Source organism: Gekko japonicus, unplaced genomic scaffold (genome assembly GCF_001447785.1).
Source record: "Gekko japonicus isolate JY-2015 unplaced genomic scaffold, Gekko_japonicus_V1.1 scaffold811, whole genome shotgun sequence".
Lineage (NCBI taxonomy): Eukaryota > Metazoa > Chordata > Lepidosauria > Squamata > Gekkonidae > Gekko > Gekko japonicus.
The window spans coordinates 207,103-230,456 of record NW_015164208.1 but is presented as its reverse complement, the minus strand read 5'-3'; the positions used below and the strand labels follow the sequence as shown (position 1 = coordinate 230,456).

General features: G+C 47.1%; 1 protein-coding gene across 1 annotated transcript in view; it reads left to right on the top strand.

Moving 5' to 3' along the window:
• BRINP1 (bone morphogenetic protein/retinoic acid inducible neural-specific 1) overlaps positions 1-23,354 on the top strand; it is a 198,343-nt gene that overhangs the window by 141,515 nt on the left and 33,474 nt on the right. The window contains exons 3-4 of the mRNA XM_015408431.1: positions 3,817-4,007; positions 20,395-20,564. Of these exons, the coding sequence (XP_015263917.1) occupies positions 3,817-4,007; positions 20,395-20,564 (361 nt within the window). The remainder of the gene's footprint in view (positions 1-3,816; positions 4,008-20,394; positions 20,565-23,354) is intronic.

Sequence of the window (23,354 nt, the reverse complement as noted above, 5' to 3'; positions counted from 1 at the left end):
TATCAGACTAGTTTGGCCCTTAGGGGTGAAAAGCAGAGGTGATTTTGTGGATTCTCCGAGCAGGACCTCTTTCCTTCTGCAAGCTACTTGCTGGTTGTTATTTCTGGGTGTGCTGATAGTCTGTAATGAAGAAACATTTGCTGTGCCTCCATTGGTCTGTATTTACCCAGATCCACCTTGTTGTCCACTAAGAGTGTGCATAATGAAATTGCCAAGCTGAAAATATACATGCAAATGGCTAGAGAGGTAATGACATTCTCCTCCCCAAAACAAACTGTGGGAATTTGTTTGTTTCTGAGTTCGTAGGCTTACCAGGAAAGCAGTGTGCCTTGTCCTTTTCTTGGTTGCATTGATTTCATGGGCAATGGCATTTCTCCCTTCCAATCAGATCCTTGCAAGGGAGGAGTATAGAGCACTACCAGCCAATCAGTTCTGATGACAAGCTGCAGAGAGTTGCTGTTCCTCCTCACTCAGTGCTCTGTGGGGGCTGCTTTTCAGGGGCCCCTAGGATTCTAACTCTTGGTCCAGTTTGCTTTCTTTTAAAGGACAGGCAGCAACCACTCCACAGCAATTTTGGCATCATTTGGTGGTGGGGCAGTCTAGCATCCCTGAAAGTCCCCCAAAGGAAATAGTGTCAGAAGGATAGGAAGTGGGGGGAGATCTGTGAAGGAAGGGATGTACTAAAACAAATGACAAGAATGCCTATTGGGAACAATGGGAGAGGCCTGCTACCTGAAGGCCCATTGGATGTAATGGGAGCCAGAAATGCCAACTGAAATGCACGGGCTCCGTTGGAATATATTGCAGCACACCAAAGTTGCAATAAAAATGTGGAAATGATATAGAGAAACTTCTCTGGGACTGGGACGACAGCCTCATACTGGAATGATGGCCCCTGGGACTGGAATCTATGCTCAGGGACTAGAATGACACCCCTCAAAGTAGAATGATGGACTAGATGTGTGACAGAATGGTGGACTAGATGGGCCATTGGCCTGATCCAACATTGGCTTCTCTTATGTTCTTATGTCCCTGGGACCATATAAACTGCTTTGTGACTGGAATGACAGCCCCTGGAGCCAGGGGTCGTTTCATAAAAAAAGAGCTAGGGGAACTCATTAGCATAACTCATTAGCATATGCCACACCCCCTGACATCACCGGAAGTATGTCATAAGGCCACACACCCCGCCCCCAACGGTCCCGGCCACCGCCGCCGGCCTTGCAGCTCCACTGCCAAGCCCCATGAGGGGCCTGGCGGTGGACCTGCAAGGCTGGCGGGAGTGCAAGGAAGCCCCGCGAAGGCCCTCCCTGGCCACAGGCAGGCAGGGGTGGGGAAAGGCAGGGAGGAAGCAACTTCCCCTCCCTCTTCTCCTGCCTCCTCCTGGCTGAATGAGGGCCGGAAGCAGGGCGGCCGGAAGCAGGGGGCGGGGCTTCGTCATGTGCCCCGCCCCCCGTACCTCCCCCGGGGGAACTGCAATCCCCCGCGATCCCCCCCGAAATGACCTCTGCCTGGAGCACTGATTCCAGTCCCAGAGTACTTTATCTGGGCCCAGGGACCATAATTCTACTCCCAGGGATTGTCATTCCACTCTGGAAGCTATCATTCTAGGCCCAGGGTGGGTTTCTTGCAATCCATTCCACATTTTCATTGCAACTTGTGTGTGCTGCAATGTATTTCAGTGGAGTCCATGTAAGTCAATTGCATTCATGGCTCCCATTATATCCAAAGGACATTCATGCCTCTCCCATTGTATTCAGTGATGGAATGTTGCTCAAGTTACCGATGTACCTCAAGTTTTAGCTTTGGTTGAGTGGTTGTATAGCAGAGTCCAACAGAGGCTAGATGGTCATCTGACAGAAAACCCAGGGCTTTTTTGTAGCAGGAACTCCTTTGCATGTTAGGCCACACACCCCTAATGTAGCCAATCTTAATGAGTTTCTGCTGTTGGGTGTGGCCTATTATGCTAATGAGTTCCTGCTGGGTGTGGCCAACTCAGGAGCCAGCCGGAACTCTGTTCCTGTGCGTTCCTGCCCAAAAATAGCCCTGGTGCTTAGTTCTCATGGCCCTTCCTTACTCACCCAGGGAAATGCTGGGTGGTCACCACTTTGGGGTCAGGAAGCAATTTTTTTCTCCAGACCGGTTTGGCCAGGGATCCTGGAGGTGTGTGTGTGTGGGGGGGGGTTTAGCCATCTTTTGGGCATGGAGCAGGGGTCACTGTGAGTGTGGAGCATAGGTATTGGTAAATTTCCTGAATCTTGCAGTGGGTTGGACTAGATGACCCTGGAGGTCCCTTCCAACTCTATGATTCTATGTCCTCATTGGAAAAATTGGGGTAACGATGACCTTTTTCTCACAATTTCCGTGAAGACCGGTGAAAATGAGGAACAGCTGTGACCTGTCCCATATCTGAGAGTTGATGTGGGACATGTATGCATGTATTTGTTCTGGTTGTTTAGCCTGAGATGTTCAAGAAGAGGCATCATTTATTCATTCCCTGGTACATTAGTTTTCAGCTGGATATCCCCTTGACCTCCAGTGAGTCTCATCAGTGGCACCATTTTCTTATTCAATGTTGTGGAAAGAGAGAGATGGAGAGGGACAGAGAGGATTGGGGGAGAATGAGGAAAAGATGCCTTAAAATTAAAAAAGTGCAACCCATAGTGCAGAATGCGGTGAAGAATGAATCTAAGGACTGACTATATTGAAGACTACTGGTCCGCTCAAACTATGGTACTCATTGCCATCAGATGGTGATATTGGGATTGACAATGTTGTCATAACTTCCTTGTGACTTTCATTGTGATATTTTAGATGGCCACTGCCTTTAGAAGCTAGAGTTGAGTCCACTGGCACCTTAGAGAGCAACAAAATTTTCAGGGTAGGAATTTTCAAGAGTCAACGCTCCCATCTGACGAATCTGGCTTTTCTACTGCAGACCGTCTGAAACTGTCTTAGAAAGGATGCTAATGGACCACTGCCAGGGTCTAATGCAACATTTCATTATGTTTAGGAGTTGAAGCTCCGTATAGGTCTGGTTCTGTAGGTGTGTTCAAGGATGTTTTCTCCGTGTCTAGGTTGGAGCAGGGTGTTATGGTATGGATCAACATGCAGTGCAATCATGTCTTCCTTTCATAGTTCTATCGTGACCTACATGTGAATTTTCTTGTAACATCTAGGTGGTCGTTGTTGGCCAGGAAGATGCCGATGGACCTATGATGTGGGTTTGCATGATAGTTCTTAAGTAGTGAGCCAGTTTGGTGCGGTGGTTAAGAGTGTGGACTCTAATCTGCGAGAACCGGGGTTGATTCCCCACTCCTCCACATGCAGCTGCTGGTGTGTCCTTGGGTCAGTCATAAGTTCTTTCAGAGCTGTTCTCTCAAGGGCAGTTCTGGAGAGAGCTCTCTCAGCCCCACCTACCTCATGGGGTGCCTATTGTGGGGAGGGGAAGGGAAAGGAGATTGTAAGCCACTCTGAGACTCCTTTGGGTAGTGAAGGGCAGGGTATAAAGCCAATCTTTTCTCTCTTCTTCTTCTTGTTCAGTGATACTTTTGATATGAGGTTCCCTTGATACTGAAATCAGAGCTGATTTGTATAGCATGGATCAATGCATTATGAAATTCTGTCTTTCCTTCCCCTGTTCTCCTTTCCCTCTCCAACCTTTGAGGTCTAGCCCTGAATGTTCCCCTGTGTATCTTTGTAGGGGGTGTTGAAATATTTTCCTCTGCTTCCCTCCATTAACCTTTCCCCGGTGGTCTGCCTCTCCCGTCTTGACTCAGAACTTCACCTACGTTGTGTTCCTGTGTTGTCACTCAGGGAGTTTGCCCGTTGGAAGGTGAGGAACACAGCCATCGAGCGGAGGGACCTGCTCCGCAACCCTGTCCCCCTGATGCCTGAGTTCCAGAGAAGCATACGCCTGCTGGGCAGGAGACCCACGACGCAGCAGTTCATTGATACCATCATCAAAAAGTACGGCACACACATACTCATCTCTGCCACTTTGGGAGGTAGGTGGCAGCAGGGTTTCTTCTTTCACCCCCACAATAATTCGGGACGGAGCAGACTGTACCGTTCCATTGCTCTGGACTTGGGTTGGCAGTATGTCAGAGGCTAAAGAGAAAATAGCTCTCTCTTGTAACCCCTCCCTATTCCCCTGACCACCAGCTTGGTCTGACGTTATAGAATGTTCACAAATAACCAGGCTAAAAGAAGCTTGGGGCGACACGTATGTGAGAGGCTAAAACGCTTTGTTGCATGTGATATGCGTATGCCCATCCCTAACGGTGTGCCAGTCTGGTTACAAACATTCTCACGCAGAGCCTAGAGAAGCTAGGGAGTATATGCTGTTGGCAATAACGTGAGGGGCAGAAGAAGGAAGGTTAAGGGTTGGGTGGCTGATTGGAAAGAGGAGTACAGGGGCTTGTGGAATTGAAGTAGGTTAGTTTGATAAGTAAGGGCTTCAGAGAAGAATGTCATGAAAGCTCGGCAAACAAAGCAGAGGGTTGAAGGTGATGGAAAGAGGAAGAAGTGTTTGGATGGAGACCAAAGGGAATCTCCATGTTCCTCAGGAAAACAACCAGTGGTGGCTTTGGTCTGTTTGTAGGCCTTCCAAAGGTGTCTTGTTGGCTTAGTGTGAGACACAGCATCCTGGACTGGAAGCCATTTTTGCCATAGAGTTTTGCCCAAATACCAGGGTGTCCTAGGGTTGCCAAGTGTGAATTCAGCTGCAGCGGGGGAATCCATAGAGTTTTCCCTTGGATGACCGTGGCCCCACCCCCAGCGTACCCGGCGTGCCCGCATCACTTCCGGGCGTTGTGCACGTCAGGGTGGAGTTCCCCCTGGGGCTCGATCCGCTGGCGGCGAGGAACCCCCCAGGGGGACTTGGCAAGCCTAGGGTGTCCCCACATAGCTGGCAACGTGTATCGGAACTGACTTCTCTGCATTGCCAGCGATGATGCTGAGATACTGGTGTAGGCCTCCCCCACTGCTGGGGATTCATTCCCCATCATCTCTGTTGAGGTATCTCACAGAACAAGTGCTGGGAAAGAGCTTTCACTGACTCAGACTCAGGGAAGCTGCTACTTGTCAAAGGGGACAGTACGAATCAAGATGGTTTCATATGTCATTGAAGAGGATCCATAGCTCATTGGTGGGACACATGTTTTGCACACAGGAGGTCCTTGGGTCAAAACCAGAAGGATCTCGGGTAACTTGCAACCCATTACTGCTGCTGTTACTCAAAGTAGACATTCTACTGAGCCAACTGGATCAGTGGTCTAACTTTGTTGCTTTGTATGTTCACTGACTTTCCTCCCCCCCCCCCCTTAATTTGTCTGCTGTCTGGGAATTAGGATAACTCTGAGCATGGACAGCAAGCCCCTCATGCATAGGGCATTTCCATTGGAAGGGAATGTAGTTGCCAGGCAAGCTCTAACTGAAACAACATTTACAGCCGGACTCTTGATTTGACATTCTGTTGGAGGCAGCCCGAGAAACAAACGTTTGCTTCCTTATTCTTACCAGATTGCATTCTTTCTAGCCTCTCTAGAAATCCCAAATAATGCAGACCTTTGACAGTGAAATATATTTTTAATTTTGCCCAGGCACGATGGTGAATTATTCACAGTGGCGTGTCCCTGCTCTTGTTTTTACTACACAATGCTTTAAAATATGCACAGGCTTGTAACAAGAGCTGGCGATGGACAGCGGTGCTAAGTGTTCCATCAGCCCCCGGTGCCAAGCACAAGGGGAGGGAAAGCCACTGGGGAGCCGTGTGAGAGGGCTAGAAAGATTCGTCTTGACGGCAATAAAGGGGAAGATGATGCAAAGAGACCCTCTTGGGAGCATGCATTGTTCATGAGCAGAAGTATTTTCCTATTTGGAGACTACAAGCTCCCCTCTACCTATGATATGCGACCCATCATCCCGTGGCAGCCCGCAGCTTTCCCCTCTCATTAAAATAATGCAAAAATGACTTTGCCCAAAGGGCTCGGAAATCAAAGCACTGGAAGGCACATCAGGCATGGCTTCCTTGGTGCTGATACGGCCTCAGAAGTCTTCAGTGCCTCGTGCATGCCTGTTTCAGGAAGATCTCATGGCTCTGTAGTAAATCATACATTGTGCACGCATAACACCCCAGATTTGCTTCCTGGCATCCGAAGTTCTGAAAAAACTCTCAGGCAGGAAGTGCTGGAGAAGAAGCTTCCCTGCCTGAGACCCAGGAGAGCTGCTGGGTCAATATTGGGCTCAATGGTCCAGTGGTCTGGCTCAGTATAAGGGGATACATACATCTACACAGAGGTCATTTCGGGTGAGGTACGGGGGGTGGAACACATGACGAAGCCCCGCCCCCTGCTTCCGGCTGCCCCGCTTCTGGCCCTTATTCAGCCAGGAGGAGGCAGGAGAAGAGGGAGGGTAAGTTGCTTCCTCCCTGCCTCTCCCCACCCCTGCCTGGGGCCAGGGAGGGCCTTCGCGGGGCTTCCTTGCACTCCCGCCGGCCTTGCAGGTCCACTGCCGGGCCCCTCATGGGGCTCGGCAGTAGATCTGCAAGGCCGGCGGTGGCGGCCGGGACCGTTGGGGGTGGGGTGTGTGGCCTTATGACACACTTCCGGTGATGTCAGGGGGTGTGGCCTTATGACACATTTCCAGTGATGTCAGGGGGTGTGGCATATGCTAATGAGTTATGCTAATGAGTTCCCCTAGCTCTTTTTCTACGAAACGACCCCTGCATCTACACATGTATACATACAACTTCAGATCACATGCATACAGCATTAGCTTCTAGAAGAGGGTCTGTGACTCAGCCGCAAGGCACATGCTTTGCATGCAGTTGCTGCCAGGTTCCAGAGATCCAATGCCAAACAGCTTCTGCTAGTCAGAAGAAGTCCTAGGTGACCTGTTAGATCCAGCCATTTTTTCTGGTCACTCTCATCTAATAATCATCCACTGTACAGTTCCTGGCCCACATAGCTTTTGTCCAAGCAGGTCACATAATCTCCAGCATAGTGTTTTTTGGAGGGTAGTCAAAGAGGACCAGCAGAAAAGCTGGCTGGTTTCATCCCTGGATGAATTAATGATCTGTATCCTTATAAGGCAACTTCATATGTTATACCGATGAGCGTAGATCGGTGGTAGAGCACTTGTTTATATGCAAACAGTCCCAGATTCGAACTTTAGAAGGTGTTCTGGTAGCAGGTGTTGGGGAAGATGCTGAAAACCTCCAGAGATGCTACCACCTGTCCGAGACGACAATACTGGGTTTGATGGATCAATCTCCTGACTTAATTTAAGGTGCTGTGGCTCAGTGGTAGAACATCTGCTTTATTTATTTATTTATTTATAAATTCGATTTATAGCCCGCCCTCCCCGCTACGCGGGCTACGCATGCAGAAGGTCCCAAGTTCAGTTTCTGGCATTTCCAGTTAAAGGGTTCAGGTAGCCGATGATGTGTTGCTGCCAGTCTGAGTAGACAGCATTGACTATGAGTAGCCAAGTGGTATGATTCCGTATAAGGCAGGTTCATATGATTGCTCTCTCCTGTTTATCTCATGCCATGGGCCTCAGTCACGTTGAAGTGGTCCACCTGTATCTGAGCAAGGCATATTGCTTATGTTGGGAGCTCACATGAATGCCAGTTCCTGCATGCAAACAAACAAAACAAAACAAAAAAAATCCCTGAACATAGAAAACTAGAATATGAGGGAATATGAGGTATCTATCTTTTGCATCTCTGAGGTATCTACCTAGGCTTGTGCCTAAGGTGGCACTGCTTCGGGTTGCATCTGGGTGTTCACATGACTGAATGCCCCTCCACTGAGAAATAATTTATCAAGAACTAGTATGTCAGGAAAAAAGTAGGGTTGCCAGCCTCCAGATGGTGACTGGAGATCCACTGTTACAACTGATCTCCAGGCAACAGAGATGAGTTTACCTGGAGAAGATGGCTGCTTTGCAAGGTGGGGTCTATGGGATTGTACCCCACTGAAGTCCCTCCCCTCCCCAAACCACACCCTCCTCAGGCTCCATTCCCCAAAACCTCCAGGAATTTCCCAATCCAAAACTGGCAGTCCTAGGGAGAAGGTTTCTGGGCTGCTTCTTGACATCCTAGTTTTTCATGTGCAGGTGACTTTTCGTGTGACTTCATAGTCATAGAGTCGTATATCTACAGGGACAGGCTCAGTAATGTCTACACATCAGAGAAATCCTTAACTCACTGCGGGCAGCTACCTTCTATTCAAGGAAGATACAGATTGCATAAAATAAGGCCAAATTGCAAATCAGAGAGAAAGAGCATATGAAGTTCCCTTCCACCATCAGATTATCAATCCCTGGATTTCATGTTGATGTATTTTGGCTGACACAGTAGCTCTCTAGGGCATAAGCAGATGAAGGTCTTCCAGAAAACCTGCTACCTGTATCCTTAAACTACAGGAACATCAGGGTTTGAACTTGGGCTTCTCTGTGTACAAAGCAACTGTGCCAAAACCTCATCTGAGATACTTGATGATAACTACACTTCCCAGGAGATTCTCAAGGACTCACCATTGATTGAGGAGTCCTCAGCATAGTGTGATTCTCCAGCAAAGAAAGGGGGTAGAACCACCAGCCAAAGGGCTCTTCCCTGGCCAAACTATCCAAGAAGTGTTCATAAAAGTTTTGCTTAATCCCAAACCTTTCAGTCCGAGGGTATCTTCTTCAGGAGCAAGGAACCTTGTCTGTTAGTAATTTACTTATCTGTCTGCATTTTTGTTTAAATAGTTACATCCTGTATTCCCCTCCTTTTATGGAGGCTCAAAGGGGATTACAACTGTGTACGCCAAAAAAGCAATGGGCACTGACCTGAATAGCCTGGGATAGCCTGATTTCATCAGTCTCAGAAGCTAAGCAGTGTCAGTCCTGGTTAGTACTTGGACGGGAGACCACCAAGGAAAGTCCAGGTTTGCTACACTTCCTGCTGTTGCTGAGACTTATGGGAACTGTAGTTTTCTCACCCACTCAGATTCAGTTAGGAGGCCATAAGCACTACCGATGGCCCAGGCTAGCCTGATCTTGTCAGATCTCAAATGCTAAGCAGCATCAGCTCTGATTAGTACTTGGATGGAAGACCACCAAGGAAGTCCAAAGGCAGCCAATGGTAAACCTAAAAAACCCTGTGGAGTCACCATAACAGGGCTGCAACTTGACAGCAAATACACTAATAAATTAAACTTAGACAATAAACAGGCTCTTATAGAAAGTCTCTTGCCCCAGAAGAAATCATGTTAGACCAAAAGATGAAACAGAGCTTTTGTGGAACACTTTTTATCATACTGGTCTCCAGCACTGTTGCAAATAAACACTTGTCAAGAACCTGTGAAGTGTGGCCTTAGAGATCGTGCTAGAATTGGTGTCTCTCACCTGAACATGGAAGAAGATAGACTGAGAAGTGAAAATGCACAACTCCTGCTGTATTGTGCATAGATGCACGGGAGCCTAAGAGGATCTGAGGTCAGATCAGCAAGGGAGCAACTGGCAGTGTGGGACCTAGCTAGGTGTCGTGAGCTGGGCTGGGGACAGCATAGGGTGCCCTTGTCAGAGCACAGAGCAAGTAAGACAAGAGCACCAGCTCAACAAGTTTAGTCAAGGTCCAGTCCAAGATTAAGCACAGAGTCAGGAGTCTAGTCCAAGAGTCAGTTCATACAGCAAGGTCTGATAATCTGAGAGTTACTCACAAGCAGGTTCAGGAGCAAGGAGAAGGCAGAGTAAGGAAACAGTCCTAAGAGTCACAGAGTTGAGGCAGGATCCCATGCAGTGATCTCCAAGTCAGAGGAATTTCAACTTGTTGTTTCCACACCTAGCAGCCTCCCTTGGCTGGTTTTTATACTCTATGCTTAAGGGTCATGCTTGCAACCAGCTGCTTGAGAGTAATCCTGCAACTACTCAAGAAGCTGGCATCAGGCCAGGAGGCATGTACTTTGTCATCTCTCCTGTAGTTTTGTTCATAGCCTCTGTCTGCAGCGCTCTAAGGGTGTGGGTGATATTGGAGGGCTGGAAACAATCAACTGAGTTTCACCTGTTGAATCAGGGCTGGAGGGTGTCGATGGCTCTGCACCAGGTGTTGGTTGTGTTTCCTGACAAGCCTGCAGCTCAGGTTCCTGCTTGCCAGCTTCTGCTGGCTCAGAGCTGGCTACACGGGGCCCCCTTTTCTCCCGAGGAGTCCTTTTCCATCAGACATTTCAGGAACATTCCCATGTGACTTCCAACATGACTTGGAAGTAACGTAGGCACGTTGGGGATATCGGGATGATGCTTTGATTTTTTGGCCCAAAACTCTATGGTAGAATTAGCTTCTATGTGCCTACATCACTTCCAGGTCACACTGACGTCATGTAGGCATGTCACTAAAACATCCTCTCTTCTTCCCTTGGGGGGGCATTTCCCCCACCAGCTGCGAAGAGGTGGGGCCTGGAAGCAGGGGACCCTCACCAACATTGGGTTGTCCGGCAACCCTAGACCTAGCTGCTTTTGTGGACTCCCCCTCACACACCTGATGCTTCAGGACTGAGCACCAGTATCCAGTCACCTGAGTCCTGAGCTGCCCACAAGACTTTGCCTGAGCAATTGCCTCTGTGATTCACACCAACATCCTCCTCCCTTCCCCTGGCATCAAGATAGTGCAAGGGCTAGGGTTGCCAGCTCTGGCTTGGGGATTCCTGGAGATTTGGTAGCAGAGCCTGAAGAGAATGGATTTTGAGGAGGGGCGGAATCTCGTCTGGGATGTGATGGCATAGAGTCTACCCTTCAAAGCTTTATCCAGGGGAACTGATTGCTGCAGTCTGGAGATCACTGGTTGTTCTAGGGGGGGGGGGGGACCAGTGCAAGTCACCCTGAGCCTGTTTTTGTGGGGAGGGTGGGTTACAAATTATCTAAGTAAATAAATAAGACCCACCTGGTGGTTGGCAAACCTAGCAAGCACTGAGGTAATCCCTTATCATCCATGGGAACAGCACTACGTTTATAATAATCAGGATCAAGCTGGGCTACCGGCTTCCGAGAAGCGAGAGGACAAAACTGAGTGTTCAGTAGCTGGATTGGTTTCCTCGTGTGCATTCGTGTATGTGTCTTTCAGCTGAGGGAGGGTCATTTTGACCCCTTTCTGCATTTTTTTTTTCTGTTTAGAACTGCCCCCCATGCTTTGCCACTCACAGGGTGAAAAGACTAGATAGGGGGTCTCCAAACCTTTTCTGCTGCAGGGGGGGAAATGACTGTGGGAAAGGATGACAGTTGGCAGGAAAGAAAAAGGGAACACAAACCCTCTCCGTAACATTCCTTTGCTGAGAATGGCAGTCCCCTAGGGTTGCCAAGTGAAAATTCCTCCAGAGCGAGGGACTCCCGTCCGGCGTCTGTAGCGCGTGCCACACGCACGCCACCCGGAAGTGACGTGACGATGCCAGGCATGCTGGGGGCAGGGCCACGACCATCCGAGGGAAAACCATAGAGTTTTCCCTCAGATGACTGTGGCCCCGCCCCCAGCGTGCCTGGCGTGGTCGCGTCCCTTCCGGGTGACGCACATGTCAGGGTGGGGTTCCCCCTGGGGCCCAATCCGCTGGTGGTGGTGAACGGGCCTCTGGGGCAGGGGTTTTTCCGCCCCCCAGGGGGACTTGGCAAGCCTACAGGCCCCTGCACTGGACATAAGGAGACTGATACTTTGTCTCCCATGTATCATCCAGTTTGGCCTGGATCAACTCACAGATCCTTTAGAGGGGACTACACAGCTCATGTCCCCCACTGGCTCCCCACAGTTTTTTTTTTTTTAATATTACAACAACAGGACAGCTCAATTCGATTTTACCACAGGAACAAAAAGGAATTTTCTGAAAATCCCAAGGCACTAAAGATCAGTTTCTAATTGATAAAACCGTCTTACAAAATTATAAAAGGTGGAAAACCAACCTGAATGCTGTTTGAATTGATTACAAGAAGGTATTTGATTCACTCCCTCGTACATGGATCCTGAAAACACCAGAAATGATAGGCATCAGCAAAACTGTAATAATGTTTATCAGGACTGTCATGAGTAAATGGAGCACCAGGTTGATTGTGAATGGAGAAGAAATTGGAACAGTTAATATCAAACGAGGAATTTTCCAGGGAGAGCTACTATCACAGGTGTTGTTTGTCATGCCCCTAATACCACTCATAATCATTCTCAACAACACAGTCTTAGGATACCAGGCTTCAAAGACAAGCCCAAAGATTTCACACTTATTGTGTGTGTGTGTGTGTGTGTGTGTGTGTGTATGAATAACTTGAAAATGTATGGAAAGCCATCATCAGATATTGATTCTTTACTACAGTTTGAATATTCAGCAAAGGTACAGCAATGAAATTTGGCCTTGACAAGTGTGCAGCATAACACTGAATGTAGGAAAGTTGGTTGAAAAAGAAAAATTAAGATGCCAAAAAGCAACAACATCAAAACACTGGGCTTTGAAGAAAACTACAAATATCTTAGAATTTTTGGAAGGTGACAACATCAAACATATCCCTGTTACCAAAAATACAACCAAGGAGTATTACCGAAGAACTAAAAAGATGTTGTGAACAAAATTAAATGGAGGCAACACAGTAAAGGCAATTAGCACATGGGCAGTCCCAGTTCTAGGACAAACAGCTGGCATTATCAATTGGAAACAAGCAGAATTAGAAGCAATAGATCGCAAAACTCACAAGATAATGATGATGCACCGCTTGTTACATCCTACATCATTTCTGCTTTCCAAGAAAATTAGATGGAAGAGGTGTCCTGAAAGTTAAGCAAGCCGTTGAAGAAGAAAAATGAGCACTGAATGGCTGCACCAAGAAAAGCAAGGACAAGCTTCTAGTTGAAGCATACAAGGCAGATTTATTTAAGGTTTCAGAAACCAAAGATTATAAAAAGGATTGCAATCAAAACTCACTGACAACTAGAAACAAAAGCACTTGTATGGGCAATATTTGAAAGACATAGGCTGCGGTCAAACACACTAAACAATCCACTTTCAATGCACTTTTGAATCGGATTTTGCCAGTTCACACAGTAAAAATCCAGTTGGAAAGTGCATTGAAAGTGGATTGAAAGTGGATTATTTAGTGTGTGTGACTGCAGCCATAGAGAATCAAGTTGATAACAAAAACACTTTGTAGTGGCTCCAAAATGTGCACCTGAAGAAAGAAACGGAAAGACTCATTCTAGCTGCATGAGAGCAGTGCTCGAAATGAAAAGTATAAAAACATAGATTCAGAAGACCAGTGATAATTGCAAAAGATGGAACAGTCGACCACATGGTCTCTGTCTACAGTAGAAATGCTCAAACTGACTATAAAGAATGTCACAATAGAGTTGCAGCTATTTTGTACTGGAATGTTTGCAAGAAGTATGGCTTATCACCATCCAGAAATTAATGGGAGCACAAACCAGACAAGATCATTGAGAATGATGAAACAAAGATTCTTTCGGACTTCTGTTTACAAACAGAAAAACATCTAAAGCATAACAACCCTGATATCACAATTTTAGGGGGGGGGAGAGAAATAGGGTTTGGATAATTGACACAGCAAACCCTGGCGAAAGCAGAATGGGGGGGGGGGAGAACAGAAGAAGTTCACAAAATACCAAAATCTACAAAGAGAATTAGAACACCTCTGGGAGAATAAGGTTACCATCGTACCAGTTGTCACTGGAGCCCTTGGAGCAGTGCCTAGAAGTCTCAAGAAACACCTGAACACCTGGACATTCTGAGCCTTGAACAAATAATGTCAGCTGAGCTTCAGAAGACAGTGTTGCTTGGAACAGCAAGAATCCTGCAAAGATACATCTGCAATTCCCAATAGCTTGGCTAGATCTTGAACTGTAGAATACTGTCAAATATCTGACTGTGACAATTCATCATCGCCACCGCCATCATCATCATCATCATCATCATCATCATCATCATCATCATCATCATCATCAAGTGTTGTCAAGTCATAACAGCCTTGTGGCTACTCCCATGGGGTTTTCAAGGCAAGAGGCATTCAGAGGTGGTTTGCCATTGCCTGCCTCTCCGAAGCAACGGTGGTTTTTCTTGGTGGTATATATAAAACTGAAACAGCTGTAGGGGGCTCCAGTTGTGATCAGAGCAGCAGTACTGCTCAGTGGATGACTAACTCTTCCTTATCGTCCCAGCATATTCAATCTGAGAAAGAGGGGGAAAGTCCTTTACAATAATTATCAAATTACACAAAGCATGTAGTCCCACCATTAAACAACGTGTTCACAATGTGGATTTTCAGTAGGAAAAGAGTGCAGGGCAAGAGACCTCAACCATCCTGCTCCATCAGCCTTTAAATCACAACCTCTGTTCTAAGAAATACAATAGAACTGCACCCAATCTGCAGTTTCATTCTGAGAAAGTGACAGAACGTTTGGAGCTGTGACAGTTAAGTGAAACTAAGAGCCAGTTTGGTGTAGTGGTTAAGTGAGCAGACTCTAATCCCCCATTCCTCCACTTGCAGCTGCCGGATGACCTTGGGCAAGCCATAGTTCTGTCAGAGCTGTTCTCTCAAGGACAGTTCTCTCAGAGCTCTCTCAGCCCCACTTAGCTCACAGGGTGTCTGTTGTGGGGAGGGAAAGGGAAAGACGTTTGTAAGCCACTCTGAGACTCTGAGTGAAGGGTGGGGTATAAATCCAATTTCTTCTTCTTCTTCTTCTTCTTCACCTTCGGGAGGCTGGGGGATCCCCAACTAGCTCTCCAAGAAATTGGTGCAGCATCAGCAGATTTGTTGCCTGCTGAAGGAGTGCCTGTTTCCTTCCGATATGCTGTGCTTGCATATTTATCAATAAAATGAATTCTACAAGGACACTATTAAGTCTCCAGTGCTTTCTCATCCAAAGGAGAATGACCCCGGAAGGATTGCCCAGGGAACTGCTCTCCTCATAGAAAAGAAACATTTTGGAGGCCAGTTTGTTCCGGAGGTTGGGGTCTCCTATCCCCTCCCTCCCTCCTCCTGCTTCTCCTCTGCTCCAAAGCCAATATACATCCTGCTGTCCCCTGCTTTGAGTTCCTGACAACACAAAACGGTGCTGGGTGTTTTCTGGGATGCGCACACTCAGTGATAGAGTGGGCAGAGCTGAGAGCTAATTTACAGGGAATACCCTGAAGGGAAGATGACTTTGAACACTGCGCCCACTTAATAAATGAGAAATTAGGACTTAATAATGCAGCAAAAATCTATTAACCCTTCTTGATTGCTGATGCTGGCTCTTTCCAGGGCAATAAGCTGCTATTTTCTCTTCTAGGCTGGTCTGCCTCCACATCTATATTAGAGGGTAACATATATAAAACACCAGAGGTGTATAGCAAAAGGGTAGGGTCACCTTGGCCTGCCTCTACTTAGTTGTGAGCTGCCTCAAACAGGTCTGGAGAGGTGGCCCACACGTTTCCTAAATAAATAAATTAACAAATACTTGGGGCTATTCCCTGGATTCCTCCCGGCAGCTTTTCTGATGTTCTAATTATTTTAATGGCTGCTAGTTTTAGAGGGCACTCCCCCCCTCAAACCAAAAGGAGTTTGCTTTCAACCCAAATTAGCTCATAACTTTTTGCAAACATCCCTTTGAACGCTTGAAAAAGTTCAGGCATCGGCGAATGTTTGAGAGACACCTCACAAAGAAGAAGAACTGTTGTTGTTGTTTTTATCCCCCACCTTTCTCTACATTAAGGAGTCCCAAAGTGGCTTACTATCACATTCCCTTCTCCTACCCATAACAGGCACCTTGCGAGGTAGGCGGGGCTGAGAGAGCTCTTTTTTATATAAATTGTATTTATATTTTACAAAGTATATTCATACATATACTAATCTTTAAAAATATACATAACATTGTAGAGTCTAATACTTATTCATCTCCTTTATCCAATTATATACCTCTGCCCATCTTTCCTGGAATATTTTATCCTCTTTTTCCCTTGCAATATTACACTCAGCTGGTCCATTTCTGCCACTTCCAAAAGTTTCGCTGCTAATTCCTTTCTCGTAGGTATCTTTTCTTGTTTCCAATATCTAGCTATTAAAATTCTCGCCGCTCTATTTTACCATATGTGGTGGCTATGCGATATTACTAAAAAGTTTTGGAAATAGGTCCATAGTTTGATGGAGAAGATACTAAGAGCAAGGATTCCATTTACTCCAGAGGTCTTGCTGTTGAATATACCTCCAAAGGATTATGAAAAAGAGAATAGGTATTTGACTGTTTATATGATGACAGCTGCAAGAATCTTATATGCCAAATACTGGAAAACCATGGAGATACCAACGAAACAGGAGTTTGTGAATAAACTTTTTGAAACAGCAGAAAATGATAAACTGACTCTAGAAATGAGATTAAGTAAAGAGTGGACATTTCAAAAAACATGGAAAAAGTTTTATGATTGGTATAATGCAAATGTAATAGAAGACTAGGCAAGAATAGCGCAATGGACTTGAGAACACAGAAGATAGAAGAATGGAAAGTATTTGATATAGAGTTTTTATTAATTAAGTAATTGCATATAAGCATATAATGTAACTGTACTCTTGGTATATATGTTATGTTTAGTAGAGTGTCTGTTTGTAGTGCGTAGATTTGTTTGTTGTAGATTTTAAAAATTAATAAAAGTGTACCTATGGGTACTTAAAAAAAAAATTCTCGCCGCTCTGAGAGAACTGTGACTGGCCCAAGTTCTCCCAGCAGACTTCATGTGGAGTAGTGGGGAATCAAACCAAGTTCTCCAGATTAGATTCCACTGCTCTTAACCACTACTAGCAGAGTGTATTTGGATCTTCCCCAGTGGAAAATATAGCTGAAAAACACTTTATCGGTATTTCCCAGGTATATTTTGGCATCCCAAAAGTATCCAGGATTTTTCGGGAAAGCTGAAAAAAAATCCCAAAAAAATCCCGACTATCTTCGGGTTCCAGAAAGATTGGGGAAACAGCTGAGAGGCGGGGAGACTGCTCCCCGCCTATCAGCTGCCTCCCCCTTCTTCTGCAGTCTATTTAAATCAGCCTGGTTTAAAGGGACTGCAGTAAAAAAAATCAGGGAAAACAGCTCAGAGGCGGGAGCCGTGGGTCAGCTGTGTTGTGCAGCTTTGCCATGCCTGGGTTTGTCCCCCCCCCCCCCCCGTTTTTTTTTCCCCATCTCAGGCCCGGGGGGGGGGGGGGATTGAGATTCCTGAAAAATCCCAGATCCGAATACTTTGCCAGATTTTTTTTTAAATCCTGAAATTTCACGGGGCCCAATAGACCTGAACCGGGGAAAAAAAGAAAATAAAAATATTGCACATCTCTAAGCACTACACCACACTGGCCCAAAAAGGTGGGCCTGTCCATACACCATTAAAGTCATTTACCCTTTCCCCCACCACTTCCCTTCCCCACCAGTTCCCTTCCATCCCCATACCACAGACATTACCTTTCCAAAGGGGAGTATTAGGGTGTGTGTTAGCATGCCCTGTGGTGAGGCAGCTCCCAGGGCCCATGACTTCCTACAGGGCCCACTGCCATGAGGGGAGGGGTATATGTGCAGCCTGTGTGGCTGGGAGTGCAGGCAGTGGATGGGCTCAAAAGTGATTGAACTCATGGGGAAAGGTCTGTGGGTAGATGAGTGGGAAGGAGGAGTGGTTAGGGATTGTGGCGGCAGGCTCAGGGGCCCTGAGCATACTTTACTTGGCACTTTGACTGCATTCATCCAGAGGTCTCTTGCAGTGTTCCCTCTAAGCTGAGTGAGTGTGAGCTAGCTCACAGTTTTTTAGCCTCCAGCTCACACATTTTTGCTTAGCTCAGGAAGGATGGCTCCAGAGCAAACTAATTTATGCAGTAGCCAAATCGCTTGCTCATAACGTTAATGCCAGTACTCACAAAGTAGAATTTTTGCTCACAAGACTCCACAGCTTAGAGGGAGCACTGGTCTCTTGTACTGGAATTTGGAGATGTGATTCCCCCCCCCCCATTTTTTATTATATATATATTGACTGCAATTTTTGCTAGGGCTCCTAGCTAAGACAAAAAAAAATTAAACCAGTTGATTGAATGAACAGTGTGATGTTTCCAGCCTCTTTAATAATAAGATACACAACATTTTAAAGTCAGCTAATTTTAATATTTATTATGATTTTTAAGGCATCTTGTTCACTGCACGGCTCAAGAAGTGCCTTCCCCACTGTAATCCCTTTGGTTCACATGCATGAAGAAAATTATCCCAGCTGCTTGTGCAAGTGCCTGGCGCGTGTGAACAGCTTTCCGAGTGATAACAGCCACTGCCGTGTGGAACAGTTTAAGGAGCCTGGGACGTGTGATCAGACCATCGGTTCCCATGTAATGCAGTCGCTGGCGTCGCATATCGACTAAGAGACTGAGCTCTGAATCGGATTAAAATCTACCTTCTGCGTGGAGCTCCGCAGCTTTATGTCAGCCCACTTCAACATTACACCCTCCAGCATGTTCACAGCGTTGCTGAGTGCTTCTAATACCTGTATTCCTACAGCAAGATAGCTGCCTCACCCACCACGTAGCATTTCACATTGCTGAAGGCTTTTTTTGTGCCTGGTCTACATTAAATAGGATAAAAAAAATTTCCCCAACAGATTCATTTTATGAGATTAAATATCCTTGTTAGGATTACTAGGCCTTGGGCTTTCACCCTCAGAGTGGGGTTTTAGACTCAATTCCAGGGCCTCGGGGAAGTTGTCTGAAATCTTAGGACATCAGTTAACCCCAGACTTGCCATTTACCCACCAGGAGTGAGAGATCTCCTGCCCCCTGCTTCTGTTGCCCAAGGGCACTCTGGCAGCTGACAGGAGAGGGGGGAGAGATCACTGTCAGATAGGGATGCCAAGTGAGGGCGGGTGGCGGGTAACCCCCCACTTTGGAAGCCCGATTTCTGACGCTGCATAATCGGGCCCCGGGGGGAACCCCACCCCTGCGTGCGTGTCACCAGGAAGTGACGTGGCCCCACCCCCAGCGTGCCTGGCGTCCTCCCGTCACTCCCGGGTGATGTGTGTGCGGCGTGTGTGCGCTTCGCGCACGCACACACACACAAGACGCCGGCCGGGAGCCCCCCGCTCCCGGCGAAGATACACTTGGCAACCCTACTGTCAGACAAACAGCTTAATGTCACTCTGGGAAAAACCCAGACATGATTGCACATTGTTCTAGGAATCACCAGAAATTCTTTGGCTTTGCCATAGGTGTCCTGTTGTTTCCTGGAAAGATGTGATACCACTTCCAGAATTCCCCCAGAAGTGAGGTAACACTATTGCCCACTGGCACCCCCCCATGTCCCCGCTCCCCTCAGACTCCGACCTCCTGCCCCCCCCCCCACTAATCTACATACTTGTCTACAAACTCTCTGAGAGTGTTTGATATTGTGAAGGCCTATGGCCACATACAATAAAGTGATTCTGATTCTGACATACTTGTGGATTTCTTCCAAGACTCCTGTGCTTGTGGTAATTATTGTACCATTTGGTCGAGGACCTTCGTAGGCTTGTCAAACTCCAGGTGGATCCCAGAGAGCTCCTGGAATTACCCCTGATCTTCAGACTACAGAGACCAGGCCCCCTGGAGGAAAAAAATGGATGCTCTGGAGAGTAAACTCTATGGGATTATACCTCACTGAGGACCCTCCCTCCCCTCCCCTCCCCAGGTTCTATCCTCAAGTTTTGAAGAACATCCTAACCTGTAATTGCCAGCCCTAGATCTGGGAGACCCAGGTTCGAATCCCCATTCTGCCATAGAAGCTTGGGCCCATCACCCACTCTCAGCCTACCCTATCTACAGGTTGTTGTGAGAAAATGGAGGAAAGGAGATGATGTGAGTGACTTTGGGTCTCTACTGAGGAGAAAGGCAGGGTATAATTTGAAGTAAATACACAAATAAGTGAGTTGTAGGCACAGAGATGGTCTTCCTAGTGTAAGGTGCAATAGGAATGTGCAGAGGGACTTCTTAGCAAACTGAGTATAACTTTATTCAGAGTGAACAAATTATTCAAAGGCTTCCAGACTTCATCAGAGCACGTTGCCTAGCTAGTTTACACGGAGTCCTAAGTAAAACCTGGTCTGGAACTACTCCATATTCTGGCACCCTGGAACTCGAATAAAACATGAAATGGACCTCAGTGGGGTGTAATTCCATAGAGTTCACTCTTCAAAGCATCCATAAACAGCCCAATTACGTTTTATATTTAATGAGTATTTGCTCTCTATTGTATTGTACTGATAGGACTAAAGAGGGCAGTTGTGCACTGAGAGTTGTATGTTGGGGGCTTTTCCATCTCTCCTCACTACTCCTGATTTCTATACTTTAACTGTCAGACATTATTCCAGTATGGTGATGTTTCTTCCGTCGTTTGCATTCCAGGAGAGGAAGCTTTGACCATGTACATGGACAAGAGCCGACTCGACCGAAAGTCCAGCAATGCTACCCAGAGCGTAGAGTCCCTTCACCAGCTTGCCTCCTCCTATTTCGTGGACCGGGATGGAACCATGAGGCGACTCCATGAGATCCAAATCTCTACTGGAGCAATCAAGGTATGGCTTCAACCACAACCTAAAATAGCTCCCTTGGGAGGGCATTTGATGAGCAATCTCCAGGTCAGAGGTCTCAAACCTTTTTTGAGCCTGTGGGCACCTTTGGCATTCTGAAACAGCAGGGTGGGCACAGCCATGAAATGACTGCCGCAAAATGGCTACCACAGGAGACAGAGCCAGCCACAATATGATTCCCACAGTTTACCTTCAATCACACAGGGAAGATCCTTCTGTAAGGTTGCTAGCTTCCAGGTGGGGCTTGGGGATCTCCTGCTTTTACAACTGGTCTCCAGCTGACAGAGAGCAGCTCCCCTGGCGAAAATGGCTGCTTTGAAGGGTGGACTCTATGGCATTGTACCATGCTGAGGCCCCTCCTCTCCCCAAACTCCACCGTCTCCTGGATCCACCCCCAAAGTCTCCAGGTATTTTCTAACCCAGACCTGGCAACCTTATCCTTTTGGGGTGGTGGCAGCTACTGCCAAAGTAACATTGTAACGCCTCTCCCCATATGAGCCCCGGAGGGTCCTGAGGTCCACAAATCAACATCTGTTAGTGGTTCCCGGCCCCAGGGACATCCGGCTAGCCTCGACCACCTGCGTGGTGGAATGAGCTCCCATATGAGATCAGGGCCCTGTGGTACTTATTGCAGTTCCGCAGGGCCTGAAAGATGGAGCTATTCCGCCGGGCATTTGGTTGAGGCAGCAGACTCCCCCGTAAACTGTTATTTTAATGCTGTTTTAATTGTATATTTAACTGTTGTACACTGCCCTGAGCCCATTGGGGAGGGCGGTATATAAATCTAATAATAAAATTAAATTAATTTTTTTTTTAAATTAAAAATCTGCACAGCCAATCAAATCTCCAGTAGCCAATAAGAAGCCTTGTTGGACAAATGCCCCACCTGGCCTTGCCCACTGTCTAGAAACACATGGCTTGTGGGCTCTGTGGGGCAGAACCTGAAATGAATCTTGCAGTCATTCAGAGAGAATAAAACACTTTTTACTTTTCAGTTAACATCATGTAACAAAAAAAATCCCCACAACAACAACATAGAACTTAGTAACACAACAGAACGGGGATCTTTTAAAGTCCAAACTAACTTCTCCCTCCTTCACAGCCTGCCACCCTCAGAATTCATTTTTTTCCTCTTGTTGGTGGGTCAAGACATCTCCAGCTGAACACTCTGTGCGCCGGCTTCCAAAATGAGGGTCCCAGTTGAACTCCCCACTAGATGACACAGCCCTGAAACCAGGGCTTTTTTTGTAGAAAAAGCCCTGCAGGAACTCATTAGCATAATAGGCCACACCCAAGGGCAGAAACCCATTGTCCTATTAGGCCACACCCCTGACAGCACAGCTCATTGGCATATTAGGCCGCACCCCATGTTACCAGAAGTGTGCTCATCCAGCCACACCCACCTTTTGCTTCTTATTCTGTTTATCTTGTTTGTTGTCAAAACCCAGGGCCTTTTTTGTAGCAGGAACTCCTTTGCATGTTAGGCCACACACCCCTAATGTAGCCAATCCGAATGAGTTTCTGCTGTTGGGTGTGGCCTATTATGCTACTGAGTTCCTGCTGGGCGTGGCCAACTTGGAAGCCAGCCGGAACTCCGTTCCTGTGCGTTCCTGCCCAAAAATAGCCCTGCCTGAAACAATAATTCTAACATTTACAATTTAGAACAAAAGTCTCCGTCCCTTACCAGTGTCCATCCATAAATCATAGTTACCTTAAACAAGGTGTTAAGAGCCTACGGTTAAGGGTTAAGTTCCCCAGCAAGGCAGTCTGGCTTCCCTCTTTAGCTTTCCACAAGTTCTGCACCCTTCTGCCTCTAGAGATTCCACCCCTTCCTAGCTCATTCCATTCCCAGCTAGGGGGTTACAGATATAGAAAAGGTGTCAGACCACAGTCACCATGTTGGGGACCCCTGCTCTGTTGTTTAGTCTATGGATTTTAGCAATCCTGAGTTGGGGGAGAATCTTTTAGGTCAGTGGTAGGCAACCTGTTTTATCTCCTGTGGTTCAGTCCTAGATACCTCACATGAAAGGATCTCAGAGACCCTTTGGAAAATACTTTCTTTTCCTGAGACGCTGGAGAGGTGATGTCCATTAAATTTTATTTATTTATTTATTATTTATCTATTTATTTAATTTGATTTATACCCCGCCCTCCCCGCAATGCGGGCTCAGGGCGGCTTACAGGTGGCAACGCCAATATAAAACAAATTTAAAAACATTTATAAATCCCACAATACAAAAACATTCTTAACAATTATTTGACTAGAGTGCTCTAGGCCGTCGATATGATGGCTGAGTGTGGGGGATAGTTGGCACCAGGGGTCATTTCGTAGAAAAAGAGCTAGGGGGACTCATTAGCATAACTCATTAGCATATGCCACACCCCCTGACATCACCGGAAGTGTGTCCTCCCCACAGCCGGCAGCGACCCTCCGTCTTACAGGCCCTGCGGAACTGCATAAGGTCCCGCAGGGCCCGGGTCTCCTCCGGGAGCTCATTCCACCAGGTAGGAGCCGCCACCGAGAAAGCCCTGGCCCTGGTAGCGGCCAGCCTGGCCTCTTTGGGACCTGGCATTGCCAGGAGGTGTTGGGTCCCAGACCGAAGTGCTCGTGGGGGAACATATGAGGAAAGGCGGTCCCTTAGGTAAGCTGGACCCAGACCATGTAGGGCTTTAAAGGTAAGAACCCGCACTTTGAAGCAAATCCGGTACGCTATTGGCAGCCAGTGCAGCACTTTCAGCACGGGCTGGACGTGGTCCCTTCTAGGAAGACCTGTC